At 40.6% G+C, this 21583-nt stretch overlaps 1 protein-coding gene and 1 pseudogene across 1 annotated transcript in view; both read left to right on the top strand.

The window, feature by feature from the left end:
• LOC108531694 (torsin-1B-like) overlaps window positions 1-3597 on the top strand; it is a 10305-nt pseudogene extending 6708 nt beyond the window's left edge.
• The window catches only part of M1AP (meiosis 1 associated protein), a 91648-nt gene that overhangs the window by 21142 nt on the left and 48923 nt on the right, over window positions 1-21583 (top strand). The window contains exons 2-3 of the mRNA XM_017875280.1: window positions 7609-7794; window positions 16233-16401. Coding sequence (XP_017730769.1) covers window positions 7609-7794; window positions 16233-16401 — 355 coding nt within the window. The remainder of the gene's footprint in view (window positions 1-7608; window positions 7795-16232; window positions 16402-21583) is intronic.

The following is a 21583-nucleotide window of genomic DNA, read 5'->3' as shown; positions in this document are numbered from 1 at the left end:
CTAAGACCCTTGGTAAAGCGCAGTATTAGGGTGGTAGTTACCCAATTTTCCAGGTGTTGTGTGTCTCAGTTTCCCTTGGCAAGGAAAAGGGATTCCCTTCCCCCTTGCGCTTCCCAGGTGAGGCGATGCCTCACCCTGCTTCAACTCTCGCTGGTCGGGCTGCACCAGCTGACCAGCACTGATTGTCTGGCACTCCCCAGTGAGATGAACCCGGTACCTCAGTTGAAAATGCAGAAATCACCCATCTTCTGTGTCGCTCACGCTGGGAACTGGAGGCTGAAGCTGTTCCTATTCGGCCATGTTGGGCGTACCCCCAATATTATCTTTTTTAATTATTAGTTTGAGATGGAGTCCCACTCCGTGGCCCAGGCTGGAGTGCAGTGGCATGATCTCAACTCACTGCATTCTCCGCCTCCCAGATCTAAGTGATTCTCATGCCTCAGTCTCCTGAGTACCTGGGATTACAGGTGTGCACAACCACACCTGGCTAATTTTTGTATTTCTTTTTTTTTAGTAGAGGTGGGGTTTCACCATGTTGGCCAGGCTGGTCTCGAACTCCTGACCTCAAATGATCCACCCACCTCTGCCTCCCAAAGTGCCAGGATTACAGGCTTGAGCCACCACCCCCAGCCAATATTATCTCTTTTTTTTTTTTGAGACGGAGTCTCGCTCTATCTCCCAGGCTGGAGTGCAGTGGCGTGGTCTCGGCTCACTGCAAGCTCCGCCTCCCAGCTTCAGACCATTCTCCTGCTTCAGCCTCTGGAGGAGCTGGGACTACAGGCGCCTGCCACCATACCTGGCTAATTATTGTTGTTGTTGTTATTTTTAGTAGAGACGGGGTTTCACCATGTTAGCCAGGCTGTGGTCTCGATCTCCCGACCTCATGATCCACCCGCCTTGGCCTCCCAAAGTGCTGGGATTACAGGCATGAGCCACTGCGCACGGCCAATATTATATTTTTTGCTACTCTTCAAAGCCTTGTATGTATTTTACATGGACAACAAACCTTCGATTGGAGTAGCCACGTCTCAGATAATACCCACAGGTGGCTAGTGGCTGCCATATTGCACAGAGGCTCTGCTGGATCACTTGTTAATCTGTGCCTCTCACTTTGCCAGCTGGGAAAGTGCTGCTTTTCTGGTGCCTTTTTTTTTTTTTTTTTTTGACGGAGCCTTGCTCTGTCACCCAGACTGGAGGGCAGTGGCGCCATCTCTGCTCACTGCAACCTCCACCTCCCGGGTTCACGCCGTTCTCCTGCCTCAGCCTCTGGAATAGCTGGGACTACAGGCACCCACCACTACGCCTGGCTAATTTTTTTTTTTTTTTTTTTTTTTGCATTTTTAGTAGAGACGGGTTTTCAGCATGTTAGCCAGGATGGTCTCGATCTGCTGACCTCGTGATCCGCCCACCTCGGCTTCCCAAAGTGCTGGGATTACAGGCGTAAGCCACTGGGCCCGGCCTTTCTTTTGCATTTTTAGGGTGTGTTTCTCTATTCTGGAGCTGGCTTCTAGAACCCTCAAGGCTGACTTTGAAGGAGAAGCTGACTGGACAGCATGTTGCCACGGAAGTGATTCTCAAGGCACTGACTGGCTTCAGAAGCAACAGAAATCCCTAGAAACCACTAGTTCTTTCCTTACATGGCTGAGCTGGTATAAGCAAGAATTTTGTCAGCCAAATTGTGGCTGAACATCTTAACTCAAAAGGCCTGAAGAGTAACTGTCCACCTATTTGTACCAACTCTGTACTTCCCTCATGAGCAAAAGATAAAACTGTACCAGGCAGGAGAACCCAGTATTATCTTGTTCACAGGCCATTTGGACTGGTCTGGGCAAACTGCACTAACTCTGGCCTCTGCTTCTCTTTTCTTTGCATTGCAATAGCCCCAGGCTCCATTGAGTTAAGGCACACTTGAACCCAAATTTCTCAACTCCCAGTTTACATGGTAGTCACATTCTGCAATGAATGAATGCACTCAACATTCCCAGCAGAGCACTTGGTGTTAGGTGGAGCACTCTTCAGCAGGTTGTTTGGGCATGGAGTCATTTAATGCTCTCCACTTATGATGCAGCCTCAGCCTTGCCTCTGCATGTTGCAATGTAGATTAGAGGAATTTTTTTCTCCTAAACTCCTTTTATTCTCTTTGATCCTCTCATCTTTCGAGTCCTTGGCATTGCTTTCTTCAAAGACAACCTCAAAGAACTGAACATTGACACTGTTTCTCCTTTTCAGATATTCTTTACACATTTAATTTATATTACGTTATCTAGGAGGGTTCATTCTCATTTAAATGAATGTCGTCCTTATCAAGGTTAATATTCCCACTATTAGGTGGGGACTGAAATAAGAAACAGAAACTTAACAAAGAAGTAAAAGTGAGTATTTGCCACACAAACTGTAAGATAGAGAAGACTGCCAAAATCAGGAATAATTTTCTTATTTTCACGTTTTCCATAAATCTCTAGAAATATAGTAAAATAAATAAGGATGTATCTGGGGAGTTTCCTGATCACCTTTTACATTATGAGGTTGAGAGCTTGTCGCTTGGGTGTCTTTTTGTTTGTTCCAAGAATGTGTCAGAACAAATGCTTTTCATGAAATGTCACCTAGGTCAACTCCTTCATTCATTCCATCAGTACAAGGCATTGGTCTTGGGCACTGTGCAAGTCTTAATCTAGTTCCTTATTCCTCAGTATGTCTGGTAATATTAACTTGAGATTTCAGTTCACAGTGAGATGAACACTATGGATTAGTTAACAGTGAATGATAAATATTTATGTATCTTGTGTCTCTTATACCTTTAAAAAGTCACATTTAACATGTCATTTGAGTTAGAAAAAAACTTTCTTGCATTTTAGCATCTATCTCTCTGCCAATTTCAACTTTGTATAGATAAAGTTTTGAAAAAAACTGTTACCCGCTGAATGGAAGTGAGTGTGCAGTTTCCTAGAGTTCTTCCCCAGGGAGCTCTGATCTTAAGTCTTTTAGAGCATGAAGAGCAGCATAGTGTCTCTGCTCCCTCAGAGCATCCTTTGAGCCTCCCCATCCTATTTCATCTTTTATGGTTGGTCTAGGACCAATTTCAGAAGTGGATTCATGGTAATATGAGTGCATGTTCCAGCTGTTTTCATATTTGACAAGATGGATAAATTCCACCCCCAGGGTTATCAACACAATCAGTCTGTTTCTAGATCACTACCAAAAGGTTTTTACCAAAAAGCCATCTTCATATTTCCCAGAAACACAGGCAGGGACCTCATAACTGAGAGAGCTCTTGACTTTTAATAGGAAAGAGAGAAGACATTTAGCTGAAGGACCTGGAACCTGTGCTGTCTGATAGTCTTCAATAGCAAGCACAGTGGTCTGTGGTGCAATGGACTGATCAACAGAACCTTAATCAATTACTTTACATTTTTTCTGCCAGTGAAGTACAGACATGTGAAAATATGCATGAAGACAGAGATGAGGACCCATGGTTCTGCTATAGATGAAGACATTGTCACAAGAGTGGCAGAGGAAATGATGCTTTTCCCCAAAGACAAGAAAATCTACTCAGACAAGAGCTGTAAGACTGAACAATGACAGCTAGATTTCCACTGAGCTCTTAACCAGGGACCTTGTCTTTCAGAAACATTTTGAAGACTTCTTTGGGGTTTGGCACATTTGCATCTGTGAACTTTCAGGATATAGAAGTTTCTAAGAATTGATTTTTGAGGCCGGGCGCGGTGGCTCAAGCCTGTAATACCAGCACTTTGGGAGGCCAAGACGGGTGGATCACGAGGTCAGGAGATTGAGACCATCCTAACTAACACCGTGTAAACCCTGTCTCTACTAAAAAATACAAAAAACTAGCCGGGCGAGGTGGCGGGCGCCTGTAGTCGCAGCTACTCGGGAGGCTGAGGCAGGAGAATGGCGTAAACCCGGGAGGCGGAGCTTGCAGTGAGCTGAGATCCAGCCACTGCACTACAGCCTGGGCGATAGAGCGAGACTCCGTCTCAAAAAAAAAAAAAAAAAAAAAGAATTGATTTTTGAAAAGACACTAATCTGTCAAGTGCACTTGTCATTTTGCAACATGACAGCAATCCAACTGTTAATTACAGTTAAAGATAAACTATAAAATCCCCTTCACACTTACTGTTGCTGACTTTGACAGAAGTGCCTGGAAACAGGTGTGCAGGGGAGGCCTGAGGATCGAGGATTGTTTCTGACCCACAACACCCACACCTCAGAAGCTACTGTTGTGACTGAAGGTGTTCAAAGGCCCTGCTACAGTCTGAAGAGCATTAGATTTTCACCTGCTAAAAACATTTTTCTGTTCTGTTTCTTTTTCTTCACACAGAGAGGATTCACTGACTTGCATTTTCAGTTTAAATTGGTGGCACTTGACAGGTACAAATAGTGTCTGGTGGGAGAGCATGGCCCTGCAAGCTGAGCACTCTTGGCCTGGAGTTAACTGTCTGCATGTGGGGTGGGAGCTCCATATGAGGCCTCTGCAGAGCGGGGCAGACAGGTCCGTTACTGTGGCTGCTGATTACATCCGTGATCATGGAATTCCTTCACCCATCTCTCACTTGATATCGCTTACCCACTTGCCTTCCGTGTACCACATCTTCTCCTGACCTTCACTTGCTACTAGATTTCCCCCAGCCATATCATCATAGAGGCTAATCAGAATAAGACGGTAGCTTTGAATTTGAGTCCTTGGTTCCTGTGGTTAAATGTTTGCTGTTAGCTTTAAAATATGGGTCAATATCTTGCTTTACTCCAGAGAACCATTTGAAATTCACGGGACCTGCACATTCTCCATGGTTGACATGTGCCCAGACTGAGCAGTCAGTTTGCAGATTCGACATTGCCAAAGAAGTGGGAGTATTAAACACTAGAACTGCTAAGAGTTTTCAAGGATATGTATATTTATTATAATGTTTTTACTTCAGAACCTTAGGTAATAGAAATATAGGACATTGCTTATTTTAAAACATGAGAAGGACATAAAATGGAATAATTGCTTATTTTTCCCCAGCTACTCGTAAAACAAATGGTATGAATTTTTTTAACTTTTATTTTAAGTTCAAGGGTGCATGTGCAGGTACATAGGTTAACTTGTGTCATGGGGGTTTGTTGTACAGATTATTTCATCACCCAGGTATTAAGCCTACTACCCATTAGTTATTTTTTCTGGTCCTCTCCCTCCTCCCACACTCCACCCTCTGACAGGCCCCAGTGTGTGTTGTCCCTTTTTATGTGTCCATGTGTTCTCATCATTTAGCTCCCACTTATAAGTCAGAACATGCAGTATTTGGTTTTCTGTTCCTGCGTTAGTTTGGAATTTTTATTGTTAAATCCATAGTAATATGTCATCACAATTGTAGACACAGACAAGCTCCGTCTGAAGTTGTGGCTGGTTCTAGGTGTCATCTAATAATGACACCCTATATGGCATCACCAGGCTGGACTGCCCTGATCACTGAGAAGTAAGGCTTAGATTCCAGCCATTGTGAATCATTCTGTGACTGTCCTATAGTTGCAGTACAACTGCAGACACATAATTAGAACAATGTGCAGCATTTTTATATATAAGATGTAATAGAATGAATTTATGACATGGAAATGCCTTATAGGGTATCACATTTAGTCTTTTAAAAATACCAAGGTGAGGCTTAAAATTTTAGTACATATTCTCAAATTGGAGTTAAGTTACATTTCTTTTATAGCCTTTTGGGTATCTGGTCAAGAGAAAACAAGATTTTTCTCTGTTTACAGTGATGCAATAAGCTCAACACATTTTGGCCACCAAATAAATAAAATAGGAATAAAAATTGATACTGAATGTTGTATCATTTGAGCAGTAATTATTTTATTTATTCACATAAACCTGAGCTAATTGAAAGAAGATCCCAGCCTGTCTATGCCATTAAGAGGAACATTTCCAATTATCAAGAGGAACATTTCCAATTAAAGCTATGTTTAATGCCAATAATTATTTCTTGAAATTGGTATATACATGTTGTTTTAATAAACTGTATATGAATGATAATTCTAATAATAACTCAATCTAGAGTGCCCCTTAGAGCTTATGCTCATAGGAAATTTAGAATTCTTGCAAAATATAGCTATTTTTGATGCAGAGAAGTATGATGGGATAATCAATAAAAGGTTGCCAAGCATAAAATTTCTTTTACATTATGATAAAACTCTCAGGGAAAGTGAAATGGAAATATGGGTTCAAGGAGAAAAAGGAACAATCTAAATTTCTATCTCTTGGGGGAAAAAAGAGCTTGTTCATGTACTTTTAACACTGAATAATGGTAAGTATCAAATCACCATGGCATTTAGATTCAATTGGACTGTTTTGAAGAGTTATATTATATTTTTATTTTTAAATGTTGATATTTAAAATATGCTGGAAGTTACATCCTTAGCAACCACTTATAAAGTTGGAATTTTAAAATACAGATGTTCACTTAAAATGTATAAGGGGTACATTGTTTTTCAGATTCTTTTATGGGGTACATGAGAAGAAGTGCTTAAAGCCTACTAGGCTACACCTGTGGTGTGATTTCTTCTCATTTCTTTCTCAGTTTTCTTATTTTCCTATCTACATTACAAGTTTTCTTTGTGCAAGAATTATATCCAATTTCTTGTGTTTTCACCCCAAAGACTTGGGGAGAGAAGAATGTAAGCAACTGTGGAGCTAAGCCCAGGAAGGGGGTGACTTAAGCCATCTTTGTATTCTGGCAGGTTTACAGCTCATGCTCATGGATTTTATGTGCATTGCAGATATCACTCAGTTCTGCTCTTTGGTCAGGAAGCTGTCCGTGTCCCAAAATGTAATTCTTCCTCACCCTCCACCTACTATTGATGCATGGAATCCCTTCAAATGATGTCACAAATCTTCAGTCCACATTTATCAAAATGCATATATCCTTAGGAGAAGTAACATTGATCTAGTATCAGATTAAATTAGTTGACTCGTAAGAGCAAGTTCTTATAAAGGTAGATGAGGAGAACCAAAAGGTTGCTTGTCTAGGTTAACATGTTGGCCCCTTAAGCTGACTGCAGACTAACCCAAGTATCTCTTCTTTACTGAAGTTATCCTAAAGAGTGTATCAGATAGGACGTATGAATTCTGAAGTGATCAACCACATCAAAATTCTCACTTCTGGGAAAACATCATTTTTAAATAGAGAAGCTTTTGGTGCCTAGACTGACTAAGAAATGAAGATAAAGTCTATGGTAAACACTGTCTGGCCTGCAGTTTGCAGGTCACCCCAAAGTAAAACTAAGCATTCACACAACTGGATTTCCCTTTGTGTGAGTGAATGAGTTAAAACACTTCCCTTCCTTTCATGTTTCTGGTAACTCTACATAATCAAAACCTTTATGGCTGCAAATTTTCCTTCCTCTGGTGTAGGGAAGATTTTGGTGCAGTGCCTAGAACACAGTAGGCATTCAGTAGATGTTGGTCAAATAAACAAATTTTCAGGAAGGGAAGGAACTGCTGAGGAATTATTTATAATAAATTTAGTTATTTATAATAAATTTAGACTGCCAATTAATCTGAAACCTGGTCCCTAAAGACTTGTGTCTTTGATTCATTTTTCTCTGCAGCAAGTGAAAGGGAACTTTCCTAGGTTGCAGACCTGCATTTCAGAGCTCCGCATGTTACAGAGAGAAGGCTGTTTCAGATCACAAGGCGCTTCTCTGCGGCTGGCAGTAGAAGATGGGCTCCAGCAATTCAAACAATACAGCACACATGTGACCACAAGGGCAGCTCTGACCTATACCTCCCTGGAGGTAAGTGATGCTGGCCTTTAGGACTGACTCCAAGCTGTGTTCTGATTTCAGTCCATATAGGTCATTGTTTATCATCCTTACGTTGTTCTCTCTTTGATTCACTCCGGATGTAATATTCAAAGCTAGATTTTCAGCTCACTACAGGCAGAGGACATGTTTCTCTTCTTCCTATAACCTGTACAGTTCTTAATGTAGAGATAGTTATAGAGAAGAGCTCTAAAAACATAGACTGAAGTGAATTATAAGGAAAAACTGAAATCAAAATAAAATCTGAATATGCCATCTGCCTCTGGGTTTTCGGAAATTGTAAAGCAAATGTTAAACTGCCTACATTGGTAGCTGTATTTATGTTTACCTTGGTGCTCTTAGGAATTTACAGTTGTTTTTAATCAAATCTTGGCATCAAATTGAGTAAATTTTCTTGGGATTAGCAAGTGTGCAAATGCAAGAGTGCCAGACTGAGCCAATCTTAAAAATATAAATAAGGGCGTGGCTGGATACTCCATTGGGCACATGAGTAAGTGCGAGTTAAGACAGTTTTGATCTCTTGTAACCTCAGGGATCAAACAGACAGGACAAAAAATAATCGTGTGGGATTGCTGGTTTCCATTTCTTCATGTAAGGAGCTTGGAAGTTGCCACTCCATTCTAACAACTAGTAAAAAGCTTAACAAACTAAAAAATCCACAATATTTTTTTAGATCCCTGAGAAGTGAGGTCACAGGGCAAACTGTTGCCTCCAAAATGGGAGAGACAACCAGACAAATATAGAGAATCACAACATACTGGAATAGAAACCTCCACAGGAGCCAGTGCTAGAATAGGAAACTGTCATTGACATTGCTACAGGCTAGGTGTGGACAAGTCTCAAATTCTAGGAGAGGATGAGCATTGTGGCTCACACCTGTAATCCCAGCACTTTGAGAGGCCAAGGCAGGAAGATCACCTTGAGGCCAGAAGTTCAAGAGCAGCCTGGACAACTTAGCAAGACTCCATCTCCACAAGAAATAAAGATTAGCCAGACTTGGTGGTGTGCACCTATAGTCCTAGCTACTTGAGAGGCTGGAGCAGGAAGATGGCTTGAGCCCAGGAGTTCAAAGTTGCACTGAACTATGATCCTACCACTCCACGCTTTTGTGAGTTTTACCTCCAGGAGCTCAACCAAGTTCTCATAGTGAACATGAGGGGAAAATTCCCTCATGCCTCTGACAGGGAGAGGGAAAAATGAACCATTTTGAAATATACCAGAGCACTCTGTTCTTAACAGGTATAAAGAAACTACCCTAACAGGTAGTTACTCAGGAGAAACTAGTTAAACAGAACCTAACCCCTAACCTCCTGGGATTTTATCAGAGTCTAAATGACCTGGAAGAAGGGAAATACCAAACTACACCCAGCTGTGTCCTTCAATGTAGCAGAAAGGAAATACTCACCTTCAGCCCACTCTACCCATCCTGTCCCACCTAAGTAGGGAGAGAAAAAACTGAGGGACACTTGTAAAGTTCACAGTCCAGAGGCATAGGTTCACTAAAAGACTGAGACCTAATCATACTTCCCCTCCCTCTATCCCTTACCACACATTACTAAAGGCCTGCTTATAGCAGCTCCTTTAGACTGGAACATCATGTACAACTATAAAAAGCATACTAAAAGACAAAAAACACAGTTTGAAGAGACAGAGCAAGCATCAGAACTAGACATGGCAGAGACACTGGAATTCTCAGACCGCAGAATTTAAAGCAACTATGATTAATATGCTAAGGCTCTAATGGATAAAGTAGACAGAATGAAAGAACATATGGGCAATGTAAACAGAAAGATGGAAATCCTAAGAAAGAATCAAAAAAGGTGCTAGAGATCAAAAACACTGTAATAGATGTGAAGAATGTCTTTGATGAACTTATTCGTAGACTTATGGCTGAAGAAAGAATCTTTGAGCTTGAGGATGTATCAATAGAAACTTTCAAATCTGAAAAAGCAAAGAGAAAAAAGGCTGGAAAAAAAAAAAAACAGAATAGAATATTCAGGAACTGTGGGGCAACTACAAAAGGTATGACTTACATGTAACAGGAATACCAGAAGGAAAACAAAGAAAGAAACAGAAGAAACATTTGAACAATAATGACTGAGAATTTCTTAAAGTCAGATACCAAACCACAGATCCAGGAAGCTCAGAGAACACCATTAAACCACATGCTCCTGAACAACCAATGGGTCAATGGAGAAATTAAAAATGAAGTTTAAAATCTTCTTGAGTCAAATGAAAATGAATACGCAATATGCCAAAACCTATGAGATACAGCAAAAGAGGGAAGTTTATAGCAATAAATGCCTACATCAAAAAAGAAGAAAGATCTCAAATAAACAACCTAACATTGCACCTCAAGGAACTAGAAGAGCAAGAATAAACTAAACCCAAAATTAATAGAAGGAAAAAATAGTAATGATCAGAATAAAAATAAAAGAAATAGAGGCTAAAAAAAATAGTACAACGCTTTGGGAGGCTAAGGCAGGAGGATCGCTTGAGGCCAGGCGTTGGAGACAGGCCTGGGCAACATAGTGAGATCCCATCTCTACAAAAAAAACTTTTAAATTACCCAGGTATGGTGCACACACCTACACCTGTAGTACTAGCTACTTGGGAGGCTGAGGTGGGAAGATTACTTGAGCCCAGGAGTTTGAGGCTGCAGTGAGCTATGATTATACCACTGGGGTGACAGAGCAAGACCTTGTCTCTTTAAAAAACAAAAACAAAAACAAACACACACACACACACACACACACACACACATATAAAAGTTCAATTAAAAAAGAACTAGTTTTTTGTCTGTTTTTTGTTTGTTTTGTTTGTTTGTTTTGAGATGAAGTTTCACTCTTGTTGCCCAGGCTGGAGTGCAATGGCGCCATCTCGGCTCACTGCACCCTTCACCTCCCGGGTTCAAGCAATTCTCCTGCCTCAGCCTCCCTAATAGCTGGGATTATAGGCATGTGCCACCACATCTGGCTAATTTTGTATTTTTAGTAGAGATGGGGTTTCTCCATGTTGGTCAGGCTGGTCTTGAACTAAAAAGAACTGTTTTTTTGAAAGGATAAACAAAATCACAAAGTTTTAGCTAGACTAAGAAAACAAGAGTGATGATTCAAATAAATCAGAGATTAAAAAGGAGACATTACAACTGATACCACAAAATACAAAGGATTATTATAAACTATTATGAAGAACTATATGCCAACAAATTGGAAAACTTAAAAGAAATGGATAAATTCCTGTATATATACAATCTGCTAAGACTGAATCATGAAAAAATAGAAAGCCTAAACAGACCAACAGCGAGTAATGAGATTGAATCAGTAATAAAAGTTTTCCATTGAAGAAAAGCCCCAGACCTCATAGATTCACTGCTGAATTCTACCAAACATTTAAAGAAGAACTAATACCAATTTTTCTCAACTACTCTACAAACTTGAAGTGGAGAGAACTCTTCCAGACTCATTCTACAAGGCCTGCATTACCCTGATACCAAAACCAGACAAGGGCACAATAAAAAAGAAAACTATAGGCCGGCCAGGCGCGGTGGCTCAAGCCTGTAATCCCAGCACTTTGGGAGGCCGAGACGGGCGGATCACAAGGTCAGGAGATCGAGACCATCCTGGCTAACACGGTGAAACCCCATCTCTACTAAAAAAAAAAATACAAAAACTAGCCAGGTGAGGTGGCGGGTGCCTGTAGTCCCAGCTACTCGGGAGGCTGAGGCAGGAGAATGGCATAAACCCGGGAGGTGGAGCTTGCGGTGAGCTGAGATCCGGCCACTGCACTCCAGCCTGGGCGACAGAGCGAGACTCCGTCTCACAAAAAAAAAAAAAAAAAGAATAGGCCAATATCTCTGATGAACATAGATGCAAAAACCCTTAAAATATTTGCAAACCAAATCCAATAGCACATCAAAAAGATCATTTAGCATAATCAAGAGGGATTTGTCCCAGGGATGCAAGGATGGTTCACCATATGCAAATCGATAAACATGACACATCACATTAACAGAATGAAAGACATAAACCATATGATCATCTTCATGGATGCAGAAAAAGCATTCAATAAAATTCAACATCACTTCATGATAAAAACTCTCAACAAAATAGGTACAGAAAGAGTGTATCTCAACACAATGAAGACCATATATGACAAACCCACAGCTAACTCATACTGAATGAGGAAAAGGTGAAAGCTTTTCCTCTAAAATCTGGAACAAGTACCAGGTGCAGTAGATCATGCCTGTAATCCCAAGACTTTGGGAGCTGAAATAAGAGGATCACTTGAGGTCAGGAGTTCAAGACTAGCCTGGACAACATAGTGAGACCCTGCCACTACAAAAAAAAAACTTTTTGGAAAAACTAGCTTAGAGTGGTGGTGTATGCCTGTAGTTCCAACTACCCAGGAGGCTAAGGCAAGAGGATCCCTTGAGCCCAGGAGTTCAAGATTACAGAGAGCTATGATCATACCACTGCATTCCAGCCTGGGCAACAGAGCAAGACCCTGACTTAAAATAAGGGAAACAATTCATGACATTGGTCTGGGCAAGTTTTGTGTTTTTTTTTTTTTTTTTTTTTTTTTTTTTGAGACGGAGTCTTGCTCTGTCACCCAGGCTGGAGTGCTGTGGCTGGATCTCAGCTCACTGCAAGCTCCGCCTCCCGGGTTCAGGCCATTCTCCTGTCTCAGCCTCCCGAGTAGCTGGGACTACAGGCGCCGCCACGTCGCCCGGCTAGTTTTTTTTTTTTTTTGTAGTTTTTAGTAGAGACGGGGTTTCACCGTGTTAGCCAGGATGGTCTCGATCTCCTGACCTCGTGATCCGCCCGTCTCGGCCTCCCAAAGTGCTGGGATTACAGGCTTGAGCCACCGCGCCCGCCAAGTTTTTTTTTTTAATAAGACCTCAAAAGCACAGGCAACAAAAGCAAAAATAGACAAATGGAATTTTATCAAACCAAAAAGCTTTTGCACACCAAAGGAAACAATCAAAAAAATGAAGTGGGCCAGGTGCAGTGGCTCACACCTGTAATTCCAGCACTTTGAAAGGTCAAGGCAGCAGGATCACTTGAGTCTAGGTGTTCCAGACCAGCCTGGTCAACATGGTGAGACCCCCATCTCTACAAAAAAAAAATACAAAAATTAGCCAGGCATGGTGGCATGCATCTGTGGTCTCAGCTACATGGGAAGCTGAGGCAGGAGGATCAATTGAGCCTAGGAGGTCAAGGCTGCAGTGAGCCATGATCGCACCACTGCACTCCAACCTGGGCAACAGAGTGAGACCCTGTCTCAAAAAAAAAAAAAAAAATAGAGTGAAGTGAGAGCCTACAGAATGGAAGAAAATATTTGTAAACTATGCATCTGACAAGGGATTCATATCCAGAATATATAAGGAACTCAAACAACTCAATAGGGAAAAAATGAATAATTTGAAAGAGCTGAATAAACACTTCTCAAAAGAAGACATACAAATGGCCACAGGTAGGTGAAAAAATGCTCAACATCACTAATCAGAGAAATGCAAATCAAACCCACAATAAAATATTACTTCACCCCAGTTATAATGGCTACTATAAAAAAGATTTTAAAAATAACAAATATTGGTGAGGAGGTGGAGAAGGGGGACCCTCCTTACATTGTTGGTAAGAATGCAAATTAGTACAGCCACTATGGAGAACAATATGAAGGTTCCTCAAAAAATTAAAAACAGAACTACCATATAATCCAACAATCCTACTACTGGGTATATATCCAAAGGAAATGAAATCAGTGTGTTGGAGAGATATCTTCACTCCTAGGTTTATTGCAGCACTGTGCACAATAGCCAAGATATGGAATCAACCTGAGTGTCTGTCAATAGATAAATGGATTTTTAAAATGTAGTATTTCTACACAGTGGAATACCATTCCTTCATAAAAAAGAATAAAAGCCTGTTGTTTGTGACAACATGGATGAGTCTAGAGAACATTATATTAAGTCAAATAAGCCAGGCACAGAAGGACAAGTACTGCATAATCTCACTCATTTGTGGAATCTAAAAACATTGATCTCATAGAAGTAGAGAGTTGAATAGCGGTTATCAGAGGCTGAGGAGAGTAGGGAGAAAGGGTGGAAAGGGTGGATGAGGAGAGGTTGGCCAATGGTGCAAAGTTACAATTAGATAGGAGGAATAAGTTCTGGTGTTCTGTTGCACAATAGCATGACTATAGTTAACAATAATGTGTATTTCAAAATAGTTAGCAGAGAGGATTTTGAATGTTCTCATCACAAATGAATGAGAAGTGTTTGAAGTGATAGATATGCTAATTATCCTGATTTGATCATTATACAATGTATACATGTGTCAAAACATCACATTGTACCCGTAAATGTATACAATTATTATGTGTCAATTAAAAACAAAATAAAATTTTTAAAAATGGACCAAAGACCTTATCAGACACCTCACCAAAGAAAGTACACAAATGGTAAACAAACATGAAAAGATGCTCCACATCATGTGTCATCAGGGAAATGCAAATTAAAACAACAATGAAATACCACCACATACCTATTAAAATGGCTAAATTCCAGAACACTGACAACACCAAATGCTGGTGAGGATGTGGAGCAACAGGAACTCTCATTCATTGCTGATGGGAATGTAGAATGGCACAGCCACTTTGAAAGACAGTTTGATGGTTTCTTACAAAACTAAACATATATTTACCATATAATCCAGAAATCATGCTTCTTGGCATTTACCCAAAGGAGTTGAAAACCTGTCCACACAAAAACCTGCATATGGGTATTTATGGCAGCTTTATGCGTAATTGCCAAAACTTGGAAGCAACCAAGATATCCTTCAGTAGATGAATGGATAAATAAACTATGATTCATCCAGACAATGGAATATTATTCAGCACTAAAAATAAATGAGCTATCAAGCCACAAAAAGATATGAAGGGACCTTAAATGCATATTACTAAGTGAAAGAAGCCAGTCTGAAAAGGCTGCATATATATCCCCAACTATATGACATTCTGGAAAAGGCAAAACTATGGCAATAGTAAAAAGATCAATGTTGCCAGGGGTTGAGGAGAAGAAGGGATGAATAGACAGAGCAGAGAGGATTCTTAGGGTGGTGAAAAGGCTCAATATGATATTTATTATACTGATGGGTACATGTCATTATGCATTTGTCTAGACTCATAGAATGTACTACACCAAGAGTCAACCCTAATGTAATCTGTGGACTTTGGGTAATTACGATGTGTCAGTATAGGTTCAGCAATTGCAACGACTTTGGTGGAAGATACTGATAATGAGGGAAGCCATGTATATGTGGGACAAGGGGTATATGGGCTATCTCTGTACCTTCCTTTCAGTTTTGCTGTGTACCTAAAACTTCTCAAAAAAATAAAGTCTTTTAAAATAATAGTAATAGTGCTTTAATCTACATCCCTCTTCATGGATCAAAAACGTCTAACTACAAATGAGAATTGCATACGTTTAATGATTACCTTCCAGAGTTTAAAAGTTCAAGAGGAAACTGCTAATAATAATATAGAGTGGCCAGTCATGGTGGCTCACGCCTGTAATCCCAGTACTTTGGGAGGCCAAGGCGGGCGGATCACGAGGTCAGGAGTTTGAGACCAGCCTGACCAACATGGTGAAACCCTGTCTCTACTAAAAATAAATAAAAAATTACCCGGGTGTGGTGGCACGTGCCTGTAATCTCAGCTACCCTGGAGGCTGAGGCAGGAGAATCACTTGACCCTGGAAGGCGGAGGTTGCAGTGAGCCAAGATTGCGCCATCGCACTCCAACCTGGGAAACAGAGTGGGACTGTATATATATACTGTGTTCATTCAGATAGAATAAAACATTCAAATTGTATACAGACACCTGAATATTCCTTTAAGTGAGATATATTGGTCAAGGATAAGTACATTTTAGAGTCAAAAGAGCAAAAGAAATAGCTCGAGTGGATCCAGCAAGGAGATAAATCAGTCTGAGAATGTGAGATGGAGGCATCACTAAGAGAAAGGAGCATATAGGCTCTCTAATATTTGGTATACATTTAGTGTGTAAAATTTAAGAATCTTATTTCATCACCTTGTAAAATCTAAGTGTTTTGAGCCATGAGAGGCTCCTAGTGGCTCAAGCAGTCTTAAAAGACTAAAACACAAATATGGTTTCACCAGTCACTTTCTGGGGTCAGCTCAGCCTGATTGGAAAGGTCTTGTGATAACCTGTCCCACAAGAATCTGTCAGATAAAATTTGATTTTAAGTTACAACCAAATCCTTTTTGCATCAAACACAATAGCCACCACCACAGACTTATGCTGTATTTATCCTCCAGGTAGGAACTGTTATGTTCCTCACTCAGTACATCAGGGAGAATAGACACATTGATTCTTGGATTTATTTTCAGATTACTATTCTGACTTCTCAGCCTGGAAAAGAGGTGGTCAAACAATTGGAGGAAGGGTTGAAAGATACAGACCTAGCCAGAGTCAGGAGGCTTCAGGTCGTTGAGGTCACAAAGGGAATCCTAGAGCATGTGGACTCAGTGTCTCCTGTTGAGGATCCCAGCAATGATGGTAAGAATTTTTTTAACAAAGTAAAAAGAATGGTAAGAATTTTAATGAGCAGTCTTTTACAAGTCAGAAAGATTATTTTCCATGGTCTTTTTGTGTTGTTAAATGGTAAATGAAGCCAGTAGATTTCATTGAGGTTCAGACAGATGTTTCTAGATGTTGGAGTTGAATTTTTTAATAATCATTTTATTTCAGAAACAATATATCCTAATAATGAAAACTAAAATTTTATGGGTATAAAAAGTAAAAATTCCTTTCTCCCCTAATCACTTTGAGGGGATTGGGCTAGCCCTTCTAACATTTTTATATCTATATATATACATATACACACACACACACACAATATTTTAATTAACACCCTTAATATTTTATAGATACATACATGCACATACACAATTAATTTACTGAAACCTTCTTTGTTCATGTGTGTTGGACAGCTGTGTCAGTGTTTATAGATCAGACTCATTTTTTTAATGGCTACCTGGTTTTTTATTGTGTCATTTTACCATAATTTATTTGTTTAATCACTAATGTAAACAATTGGTTTATTATATTTTGCTATTATAAATAGTGCTGTATGAACAGACTCATATGCAGGGCTGGCTTCATGGGCTAATGACCAGGGGAGTCACATAGGCTCCTAAGTACAGAAAGACCCCCATGCTTGAGATTTGATGTCCTGTAGCTTCTGTCTTAAAATTCTTAATAATTTTATCTTTGAATTTGTGCAGTTTGATGGAACAATGGAGCATACACCAGGAGCTTTGAGCCTTGGCTCACACATGCCCTGCCTCCTGCTTCCTTCCCACCACTCCATAGTGGACACCTCACTCATTTGCCAACTTACCAGCCATCCAGTGACCACTGCTGGCCTCTGTTCCCCCTGCTGGGCAGAGGCCTGGACACCTGGGTCAAGGTCCAGCACACTTTCCTTTTGTGTTGAGTTGCCCAGACACTTGTGAGGGTCTGCACTTGCTTGGAAAGTATCTGGTGCCAGCTGAGGAAGTGTGATATTAATAGCAAACTTGTTTTTTTTTTTTTTTTAAATGGAGTCTCACTCTGTCACCCAGGCTGGAGTGCAGTGGCATTATCTCGGCTCACTGCAAGCTCTGCCTCCTGAGTTTACACCATTCTCTTGCCTCAGCCTCCCTAGTAGCTGGGATTACAGGCGCCTGCCATCAGGCCCGGCTAATTTTTTGTGTGTTTTTAGTAAGGTTTCACTGTGTTAGGCAGGATGGTCTCGATCTCCTGACCTCATGATCCGCCCGCCTCGGCCTCCCAAAGTGCTGGGATTGCAGGCGTGAGCCACCATACCCGGCAGCAAACTTTTAAAAACCATGTCATGATGAAAAGGATGAATAAGTTCTAGATATCTGCTATACAACATTATACCTAGAATTAACAATACTGTACTACCGTACATGTAAAAATGTGTTAAAAGGGTAGATTTCATGCATGGTGTTCTTACCACAATTAAAAAACAACACGCACACACACATACACACACACCATGATGTCTTAAGAAAGAGATCATCGGAAAAAGGAAAAGGAAAAAGTTTTATATTTTAGTATTGTCGATGGCACTTTTTTCCTGCTTTTTGAACAAAGGGCTCTGCATTTTCATTTTGCTCTGAGCCCACAAATTATGTAGCCTTTCCTGTTTATGTGTATAACTGTGCATTTGTGAGGATGTTTTCTGTGGAATGAATTTCTAGAAATAAAGTTACTAGGAGGTAAAACAATATATGCATTTTTGACAGTTATTGCCAAAAAAAACTCTCCAAAAAGATCATACCAATTCACACTTCCACCAATAGTAAATAAGACTTTCCTACTAGGAATTATCCTTGTTTGTTTTTGTTATCTTTGCTAACCCCATGGGGGAAAAAAAAAGTCTCCTAGTTTTGACTTTCTTTCACCATGTTGGCCAGGCTGGTCTCGAACTGACCTCAGGTGATCCACCCGCCTTGGCCTCCCAAAGGGCTGGGATTACAGGCGTGAGCCACCACACCTGGCCAGACTTTTATTTTTGAATTACCTCCTAGGATTTCTTTGGAGAGAAAGTGTGGAGTGGTCCTACATAGTGGTCTTTCCCCTTGTTCCAGTCACTCTGTTTACCTTAATGACATTTTCCTTGATACTTACGTACTAAAAAATATTCATGTTTATTACAAATTAAAACTGCAAATAAGCACAAATAAGTAAATCTAAGTTACCCACAATCCTACACTTCCTAGAAGAAGAAATATTCAAACTGTGTCTTAGAGCAGGGGTCTCCAACACCCAGGCCATGAACTGGTACCATCTGTGGCCCGTTAGGAACCGGGTCACACAGCAGGAGGGGAGGGAAGGGTGGTGGCAAGTGAGCATTACTGCCTGAGCTCCACCTCCTGTCAGATCAGCTGTGACATTAGATTCTTATAGGAGAGCAAATCCTATTGTGAACTGTGCACGTGAGGGATCTAGATTGTGTGCTTCTTATATGATAATCTGATTAATCCCTGATGATCAGAGGTGGAACAGTTTCATCCCAAAACCATTCCACCCCCCATCTGTGGAAAAATTGTCTTCCATGAAACCAGCCCATCATGTCAAAAAGTCTGGGGACCACTGTCTTGGAAGACAAGTAGGAATTGGCTAAGCAGAGAAAGAGGAAAAGGGCCACTCAAAAAGGAGACCCAGAGATATGAAAAGCAAGATGTGCCCATGAGAAATGCCCATGATTCCCTACACCAGAGCCTGTCAGGCAGAGGTGGGAGTGAGGGTTAAAGGTAGGCAAGGATTAGATGAAAATGACCATCTCTGCCATGCTAAAACATTTGTATTTCATTCTAAGGCAGTGGAAATGTATGAAAATATTTTAGTCACGAAGTCAAGTAGAGATCTCTAAATTATGGAGTTCAAAGGTTTTTGGACCAGTTTTAATTCATCCAACACTAAAGTTACAGTTCACCTTCCTTCAGTCCTTTTGGGCTGTACTGGCCTTTTCCATGGTTGTGCACACATGGAAGTGGCCACTGTTCTGATACCGTCGATCTCTTTCTGGTCCCATGCGGATGACTTCACTCTTCCTCCCCCTCCTATCTCATCTCCCTCTAATTAGGTAGGAGGGAGGGTTGGTAACTAAGGGTGTGGTTCCTGTCAGATTCTGACACATGTAGATCCTTCCACCATCATGCAGCCACTGACATTGTTCTGGCAGGGGAGGGAAGGCAACCAGCCTTAGCCGTGTGATTCGTGAGCTCTCACTGTGTCCACTCCTGTCTCTTCACTGACCTTTCTATCTCCATCCCTGTACTCATAGCAGTCTTTTCCTCTGAATTCCCTCTTCTTCCCTCTGAATTCCTTCCTCTGTTCTCTTCCAGACAAACCCTACTCATTCCTTAAATCCAAATTCAAGTTCATTACTACTGTATTGATTTTCCTCTTCTTAGAACAACTACATCACTTCTTAGAACAACCACATCACTTGTGTTCTCTACCATGCAATTTACCACTTAATTATATAGCATGTAGAATCGTTCACCATTGCTTTATTTGTGCAATAATTGTGTCTTCTCACCTAAATTGTAAACTACTTGATATCTTTTCCCTCTACATTAAACTGTAAGCACCTTGGCATTAGAACTTGTCTTACTCATTTCTGTGTCCTGGTGTATATCCTGCATTATCAGTACATATTTGTTGAGTGAATCAATGACTTTGATACCCATGGAGGCTACTCTTGGTCAGCCTGGCATCCTCTATATCCCCTTTCTCCGGTAACACCTCCACCTTCCTGGTCACAGAATGGGTCATGACGCAGGTTGAGGCAATCATAGTTCCCTAGGCCACCAGTCAAAGCCCTTCTCATTGGGTTCTCAAAATGAATCTGTGAGAGAGAAGCTCTTTTTCTCTCTCTTTGGCCAATGACAGATCAGGCATGGACTATGTTCTTTTCTGCCTTCTGTGACTGTCACCAGAAAGAACTTGTTATGTCTCTAATGGCATAGAGCTTAGAGTACACTAAGGCTGCCTGATGCCTTTCTTTAGAATAGTTAGTGGCTAGCATTGTATAGAAGAGCTTTTAAATGCAGGAAAACAGCTTTCTACCTGTGTCAGTGCCAATGACTCTTCCAGTAACTTCCCATTTGCTTCTGAATAATGCATCCTCCCATAAATAGCTTGTAATTTCTCTTTGTGGGTTAAGTGTATATGACTCATTGCTCAAAATCTTCCTAGTTTGCCTGTGCTTTCCTCATAATTAATTATTTTATTCCCTTAGTGTTTTAATTCATCTTGGTGTTGTTATCAAGACATTAGCAACAGCAGCTTCTCTCATTCTCAGAAGGATGGGTGCTCCAAAATTAGGTTGCCCAAGTCTAAACTGCAGTTTCTATGACTTTCTAGGTGTGCAACTTTGGACAAGGTATTTAGCCTCACTAAGCCTCAGTTATTCCTACCCCATGTAGTAGTTGTGGGAATTAAATGAGATCATGTAAGTGCTCCATAAAAGTTAGCTATACTTTATTAATGTTTTTGAAAATTTTTGTACATGGATGGTTTGTTATATTTCTGAGATTTGTTTTTAATGGCCAGGTCTCAAGTGAACTCTCAGTTACCTGGAACTAAGACTGTGTCTTATATATCTTTCTATCACTAATGCTTATCACTCCACCTGGCACACAGTAGATTCTCAATAAATATTTCTTCTATTTGATTCCTCTCTCTTTTCTTCTTTATTAGTCTTGCTAGCGGTCTGTCAATTTAAAAAATGATAAAGGGTATATCACCACCGACCCCACAGAAATACAAACAACCATCAGAGAATACTATAAACGCCTTTACGCAAATCAACTAGAAAATCTAGAAGAAATGGATAATTTCCTGGACACTTACACTCTCCCAAGACTAAACCAGGAAGAAGTGGAATCCCTGAATAGACCAATAGCAGGCTATGAAATTGAAGCAACAATTAATAGCCTACCCACCAAAAAAAGTCCAGGACCAGATGGATTCACAGCTGAATTCTACCAGAGGTACAAGGAGGAGCTGGTACCATTCCTTCTGAAACTATTCCAATCAATAGAAAAAGAGGGAATCCTCCCTAACTCATTTTATGAGGCCAACATCATCCTGATACCAAAGCCTGGCAGAGACACAACAAAAAAAGAGAATTTTAGACCAATATCCCTGATGAACATCA

This window comes from Rhinopithecus bieti, unplaced genomic scaffold, assembly GCF_001698545.2.
Source record: "Rhinopithecus bieti isolate Rb0 unplaced genomic scaffold, ASM169854v2 scaffold_9978, whole genome shotgun sequence".
Taxonomy (NCBI): Eukaryota; Metazoa; Chordata; class Mammalia; order Primates; family Cercopithecidae; genus Rhinopithecus; species Rhinopithecus bieti.
The sequence above is the reverse complement of the archived record's forward strand: the minus strand, read 5'-3'. Positions and strand labels throughout refer to the sequence as shown.